At 49.2% G+C, this 10,000-nt stretch overlaps 1 protein-coding gene across 6 annotated transcripts in view; it reads left to right on the top strand.

Moving 5' to 3' along the window:
* Positions 1-10,000, top strand: part of pns (DENN domain containing pinstripe) — an 88,382-nt gene that overhangs the window by 58,842 nt on the left and 19,540 nt on the right. For all 6 annotated transcript variants that reach the window (XM_086535977.1, XM_086535959.1, XM_086535970.1 and 3 more), the window contains exon 2: positions 3,860-3,972. In XM_086535977.1, the coding sequence (XP_086392103.1) occupies positions 3,860-3,972 (113 nt within the window). The remainder of the gene's footprint in view (positions 1-3,859; positions 3,973-10,000) is intronic.

The following is a 10,000-nucleotide window of genomic DNA, read 5'->3' as shown; positions in this document are numbered from 1 at the left end:
GCACCGCCTATGCACCGCCCTCGCACCGTCTCGTCACTCGGACATAAACTGGTGCAGGGGCGAGAAGACCTGGATTCGCGGGCGGGGAAGGCTGCGTTGCGAGGAGACCAGCACGGGCGGCGAGGAAGTCTGCGGAGGTGTGGACTGTGGGTGTGAGGAAAGCAGTACGGGCGGCCGAGGGAATTTGCGCAGGTGTGTGTGTGTGTGTGTGTGTGTGTGTGTGTGTGTGTGTGTGTGTGTGTGTGTGTGTGTGTGTGTGTGTGTGTGTGTGTGTGTGTGTGTGTGTGTGTGTGTGTGTGTGTGTGTGTGTGTGTGTGTGTGTGTGCGTGTGTGTGTGTGTAGTCTGCGCAGGTGAGGAAAGAAGCACGGGTGGCGATGAGGTATCCGGGCGGCGAAGAAAGCATCGCGGGCGGGCGGGCGGGTAGGCGGGCGTCCGAAGAAGTCTGCGTGGGCGGCGGTGGCGTCGGGGGTAGGCGTCTGGGCGTGAGGGTTTGAATGACGGAGAAGATTGGCGATGAGAACGAAAAGAAAGCAATTAAAAGTGGAACGTGCTCAACCGGGCGTGTCATCTGTGAAGGGTTTCCAAAGCGTCATGCTTTATTATGCAAGGAATGAATATGCCGATATTGCGATGATTATGCAAGCTCTTGCGCGCTGCTCCGTCATGCATACATTTTACCCAAACTTACTTTCCTACATCTTTTTTTTTTCTGTGTAAAAATGATATCGCAAATGGGATGATCTTTTCATGAGCGCACACATATATACATACATATACTGAGTGAGTGAGTGTGAGAGTGAGTGAGTGAGTGAGTGAGTGAGTGAGTGAGTGAGTGAGTGAGTGTGAGAGTGAGTGAGTGAGTGAGTGAGAGAGAGAGAGAGAGAGAGAGAGAGAGAGAGAGAGAGAGAGAGAGAGAGAGAGAGAGAGAGAGAGAGAGAGAGAGAGAGAGAGAGAGAGTAATAGAAATAGAAAGAGAAAGAGAGAGCGAAAGCAAGCAAGCAAGCGAGCGAGTGAGAGAGAACGAGCGAGCGAGCGAGCGAAAGAGCATTGGACGGTCGCATACCTTTAAAAACACTGCTTTCAATAGGTGGTAAGAAATAGCAAGAGACTAAAATAACACAGGGATGAGAGAGAGCCTTGTACTCCTCGACGTCTACCGGTAATATCCAGGTATTTGTAATACCGGCGGGCGTTGGGGTACGGGGCGCGGGACGGCGAACGCTCCCGATGTTTGATAATGCGCCGGTAACCTTAGAGAAATGCTCCGGGTTGCCTATAAAGCAAAATGAAGAACGGACGTAATTTTTTTTTTAACCCCCCCCCTCCGTTTCCGTGGAGGAGAAGCGGCACAGTACGTTTGTTTCATCGTTATTGTTGCCATTGTTGTTGTTATTATTATTATCATTATTATTATAATTATTATTTTAATTATTATTTTAATTATTATTATTATTATTATTATCATTATTGATCTGGTGAATGCGTGTACGAGGATAAACCGGGACAGTACGCACACACACTTCCCTTTTCTTTTCTTTTTCATTTTTTTTTTTAAACCCCCCTCTCTACGATTCCATCCAGGTAGCAGCATCCACTCATCCCATACAATCCACTCTCGATCCACATATTATTCCCAGTCGCCAATATATATGATAATGGCGACGTCGACTGCAAATATTATACGCTTGTCACTTGTTCCCGATCCTCATTATCCCGGGAATTCCTGGAGGTCGGGGTGACGTCCAGGATGTCACCCGCACACTCTCTCTCCCAGCTGTGAGTGACGTCAGAGGGGCAGGCAGGCCGGCTCGCTCTCGTCATGGCCACTGTTGCGAGTTGCGAGTTGCGAGTTGCCGAGAAAAGGCATGGGAACTAACTTATTAGAAGGAATAAGATTTATTTTTATTTTTTTTATTTTTTTTTTTTGGGGGGGGGGTTATTATAAGTTTGTCGTCTTTCATAACGAGCGAGTAAAAGCGGTTGCGTAGTGCCTGCCTCCCTCTCTGTCTTTCTCTCTCTATCTCTCTCTCTCTCTCTCTCTCTCTCTCTCTCTCTCTCTCTCTCTCTCTCTCTCTCTCTCTCTCTCTCTCTCTCTCTCTCTCTCTCTCTCTCTCTCTCTCTCTCTGTCGTCCTTCCCTCCTTATCCCTCTCCTTTTCTCCCTCGACCTCCCCTCTCCCTCTTCCTATCCCTATCCTCGCCTCCCCTCATCTCCTCCCCCCCCCCATTTCACAGTTTCCCTTCTCCCCCCCCTCCCCCCCTCACGCACCCCCTTCATCTCTCACCTCTTGTCTCACCGTCGCAGCATTAGCCCCCCTGTTAATAGACCATATATCACCCCGTCAGACAATTCGCACAAAGGAGTGTGTCGTTTTTTATCGTTTTTGTTTCTTTTTTCTTCTTCTTGCTTCTTCCCCCCGCGTCGGGTGACTCCTGTGCGCGGCCATACCGGATGTTGCTGTCACTCCTCACCTCATAGCCGCCGTGACGTTGCTCTGGGTCCGTCACGTCATAGTCATGAGGCCTCGCCATGTAGCCTTGCCGTCGTAGTCATGAGCTGGTGCCGCGCTTGCCTCTTTTGGATCTTTGACATGGCGAACGGGCGGTCCTTCCGATTATTCCGTTGCCATGAGAGCCGTGACGTCACCACCGAGCGGTATGACGCAATCACCCGTGGCGGCCAATCGGCGCGCCCCGAACGTTGGTACCTGCACCTATGGAGGGTCAGATCCGTGCTACCCATGGGCGTGGTGTTTATGTATTTCGTCCTACATGCAGTGAAGGAATGTAGGTGAAGGTAGGGACGGAGATGGGGATACGTGCGTGGTTGTGGGAGGGGAGGGGAGGGAAGGGGAAGGTAGGGGAGGTAGGGGGAGGGGGAAGGGAAGGGGAAAGGGAAGGGGGGGTATCCTGATTCCTGAAACCGGATGTTGAGCGAGGCGAGAAGCTGGAGCACAGGCAACATGTACCGCAGAAAATGAGGTTTAAGTACGACGTCCCCATCTGAAGTGTGTTAGTGAGTCGGTATCTTGTTTTAGTGTCGGAATGTTTTCATTTGCCGGACCGCCGTGACATGTGTTCATTGTTCACGCTGACATTTATCTTTCTTACAGGAGTCGTATATTTCCAGACCTTTCAAAACGCCTTGTGTCCGCGACACAATGATTCCATTGTTTAGCCTGCTATTTTAATCACAATAACAATCATAACGTGTTGTATACATGTAAACAATAGAGCCAGACGCTACCTCCTTGGCAAACTCTCGTAAGTTCCGCCATCAAAGGCCGATCCTCTGAGACCGGATTCTTAAGGAGATGCCAAACACCTCGGCGCATTTCACACCTCATTGGCCTTCACGTCTTGCAGAAAGCGCGTGAAGGCAAGGCGAGGGGTAGGGGAGGGGGACGGGGAGAGGGGTCTGCAAGAGTCCGCGCGAGGTGATCACTCTTTTGAACTCTTTTTTTATTCTCCCGAAAACTCTTTTATTTTCTTCCCCCGATCGGTTGTGGCGAATTGCGAGGCGTAGTTTCAAGAGGCGAAGACCGCGGTGTGTTAATGAGTGCGTCTGGATCCGAGGCGGGTCGCGTTTTCACAAAAGGTGGAAGGAAGGAAAGAGAGGATTTAAAGGCATCTCGTGTGACGGCGAAGTTATTTGGTATAGGATTTAATTTTGCGATGTTGCAATACATGACAATTACATTTTATGATGTTGCAATGCATAACTTGTTTTATTGGGGGGGAGGGGGGTATAGACTTACATTCTATAATTCTGCAATGCATGACTTTTTAAAATTTTCGGTGTTGAATGTCATATGTTGCAATGCATAACTTAATCTTTTCCCCCTTTTTTTCTCTCGCAGGGGATGTCGTCGTGGTCCCGCCCTTGGAGAGGAGCTACAAGGCAAGGGTACTGGGCCACTACCCCGACCATGCCCCGACCGCCATGCCCTTCGACAACCACGCGGTCCAGATGGTGAGTGCAGAAAAAGGAGTGAGAGTAGGAGTAGGGATGGAAGGGGAGTAGGGGTAGGAGTAGGAGGGGAAGGGGAGTAGGAGGAGGAGTAGAAGGGGAAGGGGAAAATAGAGGATGGAGGAGTGTGTGTGAGTGAGTGTGTGAGTGAATGAGTAAGTAAGTGAGTGAGTAAGTGAGTGAGTGAGTGATATATAAATATATATATATATATATATATATATATATATATATTATATTCTATTTTATATATAAAATTTTAATAAAATTATATATATAGAGAGAGAGAGAGAGAGAGAGAGAGAGAGAGAGAGAGAGAGAGAGAGAGAGAGAGCTAGTGACAGAATCCCTTCCCCCAAAAAGGGTATCCTGCGTGGGAAAGTTTGACCTCTCTTGCTTCAACAATCTCCCCCCCCCCACCCCCCACCCCACCCCATCCCATCCCATCCAAACAATGCTAAAGCAATAAATCAACTGATTAGCCTATTTAAATGCCAGCGGAGATAATGAATAGATCTAGTTGCCGTTGTTGCATTGTATGGGCTCCGAGATCCCGCCGGTTGCTCGGACGGCGGAGGAGGAGCGGTCACGTGATCTGTGACGTGTGTGCAGGCCCGGCTCCTTCCCTCCTTGCACGCCGCGCGGCGCCTTGGGAACACCGAAGGAAAGTTGATCTAACGGTGTCCCGTCGTTGGAATTTAGTTTTGAGTTTAGTTTTTATTTTTTATTTTTATTTTTATTTTTTTGGTTTTGGGATTTTTTTAGTTGTGTTTGTTGATGTATTTTTTTTTTTTCGCTTGGTAGGATTTATTATTATTATTATTATTATTATTTTCTATTTGAGGGTGTCTTTATTGTTTTGTTTGTTTGTTTGTTTGTTTTTTTAGTAGGAGGGTAATTGGTAAGTATGAATGTATGACGTAAGGAATGATTATGATATGAATAATATGAATAATAGAAATGGATGGATTTTTTTTAAATTGTTTTAATCAAGCGGGTATCGTCAGCCCTTCTCTATCGACTTATGTCAAGGTAGACAGTCACGTGACCCGCAGGATCGGTGACGCAGAGGGAAGTGGGCGGCTTTGTTTTTTCTTTCTCTCTCTCGCCTTTCTCTCTTTCGCTTTCACTTTTGTCTCCCTCGTTTCTTTGGCTTCTTTCTTCTCTTCTCTTTGTTTTGTTTCTTCTTATTTTGGCCTGTTTACTTTCATTTCTTTTTCTTTGTCTTCCTCCTTGTTCCCCTCTCTCTCTCTCTGTCTTTTTCTTTCTCTCTCTCTCTCTCTCTCTCTCTCTCTCTCTCTCTCTCTCTCTCTCTCTCTCTCTCTCTCTCTCTCTCTCTCTCTCTCTCTCTCTCTCTCTCTCTCTCTCTCTCCCTCTCTCTCTCTCTCTCCTCTCTCCCTCTCCCTCTCCCTCTCCCTCTCCCTCTCCCTCTCCCTCTCCCTCTCCCTCTCCCTCTCCCTCTCCCTCTCCCTCTCCCTCTCTCTCCCTCTCCCTCTCCCCCTCTCCCCCCCTCCCTCTCCCTCTCCCCCCCCCTTCTCCCTCTCCCTCTCCCTCTCCCTCCCTCTCTCTGTTTTACGCAGGAAAGGAAATGTAAAACCGAGATGCACAATATGATAGAGAGCAGGAAAGAAAGGATGGAAAACGTTTAGTGTAGCGGATGCCCGTGCTTGTTTGCTTTGCTTGCATGGACAGCAAGAACATGAAGGACTTGGAAACCGCACGTCCCCAACTTCACCCATCCCTATCCCTATCCCCATCCTCCTCCCCATCCCCATCCCCATCCCCATCCCCATCCCCATCCCCATCCCCATCCTCCTCCCCATCCTCCTCCCCATCCCCATCCCTATTCCTATCCCCATCCCCATCCCCATCCCCATCCTCCTCCCCATCCTCCTCCCCATCCCCATCCCTATTCCTATCCCCATCCCCATCCCCATCCCCATCCCCATCCCCATCCCCATCCCCATCCCCATCCCCATCCCCATCATAGTTACCATTTTTTCCTCAGAGAAGAGAAGGTGTATGCGAGAGGGAGAGACAGAGATTGAGAGAAAGGGAGGGAGAGGGAGAGGGAGAGAGTGTGAGTGTGTCAGACATGGGAGAGGGAGAGGGAGAGACAGAAATAGAAATAGAAATAGAAATAGAGAGAAAGGGAGGGAGAGGGAGAGAGTGTGAGTGTGTCAGATGTGGGAGAGGGAGAGGGAGAGACAGAGAGAAAGGGAGGGAGAGGGAGAGAGTGTGAGTGTGTCAGACGTGGGAGAGGGAGAGACAGAGATAGAGAGAAAGGGAGGGAGAGGGAGAGAGTGTGAGTGTGTCAGACGTGGGAGAGGGAGAGGGAGAGACAGAGAGATAGAGAGAAAGGGAGGGAGGGGGAGAGAGTGTGAGTGTGTCACACGTGGGAGAGGGAGAGACAGAGAGATAGAGAGTAAGGGAGAGAGAGGGAGAGAATGTGAGTGTGTCAGACGTGTTCTTGTTGTGTGTATACAAAGAGGGGGAGGGAGGGGGAGGGGTGTCTTCTAAAGACTGAGAGATGCAGTTTCATCTCATTAGTTTCGTCTCAAGCACCTTGCCCGCATACCCTCCGCTCCTCCCGCCCCCATCCTTCGTCTTCCCTCGCCCGGGCTCTCAGGCACGCATCAAGATTCTTCTCCTCGTTCGTCGTCCTCCCCCCCCCCTCCTCTCCACCTCTCTCCCCTTCCCCCTTCCCCCTCCCCCCTCCTCTCCACCTCTCTCCCCCTCCTCCTTCCCTCCTCCTCTTTCCTCCTTCCCACTTCCCTCCTCCCACCCCCTTTCCTCCCATCTCTTTTTTCCCCCTTCACCTCCTTTGCAGTTTTCATCTCTCTTCTTCTTCTTCTTCCTCCTCCTCCTCCTCCTCCTCCTCCTCCTCCCTTCTTCCCTTTCCCCCTCTCTCTTTGCCTTCCTACAGCATTTCCCTGGCCCCCTCTTTCCCCCTCCCCATCTTACCTCTCCTCCTATCCCTTACCTTTCCCTCTCTTCTCTCCCCCCCCCTCCCTCCCTCACAGGCACGTCCAAGCAAGCACAGCATACTGTATGCGTTTGTATGTTTTTTTCTCTTCCACATGTGCTTATGTCGTCCCATAAATATCGCAATATTTGAACACTCCGCGCTTCACTATCCTGCTTCACCTCCCCTGCTACCCCCCCTCCTCCCCCTCCCCTTCTCCTTGCAACTCCCACTCTGAAATCCCGCACCTAAGCTTAGGTTGCAATTCTGACTCGTAGATGTCGCTGGGGAAAACGAGCCCTGACAAACAATGAAAGTGAAAGTGTGATAGTGCATTTATGTGTGTATAAATGAATATATATACATTTATATATATATATATATATATATATATATATATATATATATATACATTTATATATATATATATATATATATATATATATATATATATATATACATACAGATTGCATATTTGTGTGTGTGCTTGCACGCGCTTAAGGGGTGGAGATATTTATTTTTTTTTAGATCCGATAGCATAAAACATGCATTAGTCCGTTCCCGCCTCCAGCCTTCCCAAGCCCGGAGCTCGCGCTTAAAGATCTATGTGGAACAAGGCTCTCTCCCTATCTGCTTCAGGTCCTCCGGCATGCAAAATGATTTCCCGCGCGACCCTTGGGAAATAATTTGAGAAACGGGATTTTTTCCACCTCCCACAAACCTTGGGAGCATTTTAGCGCATATACGTTAAGAAATTGGTTTCCGAGTGCGGCAGTGACCTGTATTTTTGCCTTCCGTTAGTGATTACTGCCAACGTAATCGAATGGCTTGTTGGCATTTGAATGTAATGATTTGTTCTACTTTCATTGTGCCGCGTGCTGGGTCTGTGGCACGCGAGAATGGGCCTTATTGCCAAACGTTACCGTAAAAAGACGTCATTTCCTCGTGATGAATATAGGTACATGTTAGTAGTGGTATTTGGGAGAAGGAGAGAAGCAAAATATGTTTTGTCACGTTCAGAGACTTTTAAAAACCAGTAGCCATGAAGGTCCTTTGTTCCGAACCTCTCATTTTGTCTTCGACCTCTGCTTCGTACCGTTTCTCTTTGCTTATCGGTGCATCATATTTCCTTCTAACTCGCTCCTCGGTGCCTTTTGTCCCTTCTCTCTCTCTTCGACTCCAAAGGAATCGTTAAGTGCGTATTTCGGACGATTTCCGGCGATCCCAGCGTTTAAACGGCAGTCCGATCTGCGTGAGTTGGGTCAATAAAAGAGCGAACAGCAAACGTGAATTCTTGCGGTGTGTCGGCGGGAACTGGCCCTTGTTCTCACTTTCAGCTTAGACCTGGAGGGGAAAGTTCACCTTGTAAGCAGCGGGGTTTAGGGAGGGGTCACCTGGCTTGGCTTGGCTGGCTGATTCACCTCCCCGGGCAGTCACGTGGCCGCAATCAGAACAGGATGCCGAAACGCGCTCCGACCTATCGGCAAACATCACGAAACGTTTTTAGTCCGCTCCCAGCTGGCAGATGTTATGTGACTCATTGCTGAACGTTTTGTCTTCCTCCCGTCTCTGTCTCTCTCTTTCTCTCTGTCTCTCTCTCTCTCTCTCTCTCTCTCTCTCTCTCTCTCTCTCTCTCTCTCTCTCTCTCTCTCTCTCTCTCTCTCTCTCTCTCCCTCTTCCTCCTCCTCTCCCTCTCTCCCCTCCCCCCTCCTCCCTCCCTCTCCTCCCTCCCTCCCTCCTCCCTTCCTCCCTCCCTCTCTCCTCTCTCTCTCTCTCTCTCTCTCTCTCTCTCTCTCTCTCTCCCTCTCCCTCTCCCTCTCCCTCTCCCTCTCCCTCTCCCTCTCCCTCTCCCTCTCCCTACCCTTCCCTCTCCAGTGAAAGCACAAAACTGATGCCGTGGGCCGGCGTTGTTGACATTGCAAAGAGAAATTTTTCAATGCGATCAGCGGGGAAGAGCTCTCGCACGAAGACTAAATCTGATCTAAGCTGCCTTTGTTTATTTCCCTATAAGTAACATGTGTCTTGTTAAAGTTGGGTGCAAGTTGCAAGAATGCTTTTGCGTGAGGATAGAGATCGAGATGGATTTTGATTGTGTAAATTGTGTCTAATTGTGAACGCGTTTGCTTGTTTCTTTTCGTATCTTTTTTCTTTTCTCTTCGTATTTTTTCTTCTTCTTTTTTTTCTTTTTCCCGTTTTATTTTATTCTTCATTTCCTCTTCATTCGATCCATTTACTCTCTCTTTTCGCCCGGGCATACACATACGCATACACATGCACACACACACATGCACACACACATGCACACACACACACACACACACACACACACACACACACACACACACACACACACACACTCTCTCTCTCTCTCTCTCTCTCTCTCTCTCTCTCTCTCTCTCTCTCTCACACTCACACACATACATACATACATACATACATACATATTCATACTCAAACTCATACTCATACCCATACTTCCATACACATACACATACTCCGCGACGCCCGGTGGTGCTTCTGCCCATCCTTGTCGATTATGTGGTCGAGCTTTGCATGGCATGTAGGTTACTTGGGATTCATGCACTTCAGCTCTCGTACAGGATCATGCACACACACACACACACACACACACACTCGGACCGAACTCTCAACCGCACTTTACGGCATACTTCGCTCTCTTGTGCATCCTGACGCCCTGCAACGGCATACTTCGCTCTCTTGTGCATCCTGACGCCTTGCAACGGCAGGCACACACTCACGGCCACTTACCTGCTCATGCAAGCGCCGCTCACACCTGGCTTGTTTGAATTGGCGTAAGTGGGAAAATTGCTCTTTTGTATTTGTGTGCTTATCACTCACAATCGTCTAGAGAGGAGGTGGAAGGGGGAAGGGGGAGGTGGAAGGGGGATGGTGGGGGGTGGGGAAGGGTGGATGGGGGGTGGGGGAGGGTGGAGGTGGATGGGGAAGGGTGGTGGAAGTGGAGGTGTGCTTATCACTCACAATCGTCTAGAGAGGTGGAGGAAGGGGGAAAGGTGGTGGGGGAGGTATAGGTGGAGATGGGAGATG

The sequence above is a fragment of the Penaeus japonicus genome, unplaced genomic scaffold (genome assembly GCF_977035675.1).
Source record: "Penaeus japonicus unplaced genomic scaffold, GWHDUDI00000001_assembly GWHDUDI00000001, whole genome shotgun sequence".
Lineage (NCBI taxonomy): Eukaryota > Metazoa > Arthropoda > Malacostraca > Decapoda > Penaeidae > Penaeus > Penaeus japonicus.
Note: the sequence above shows the minus strand (reverse complement) of the source record. Positions and strands in the feature narration are given on the sequence as shown.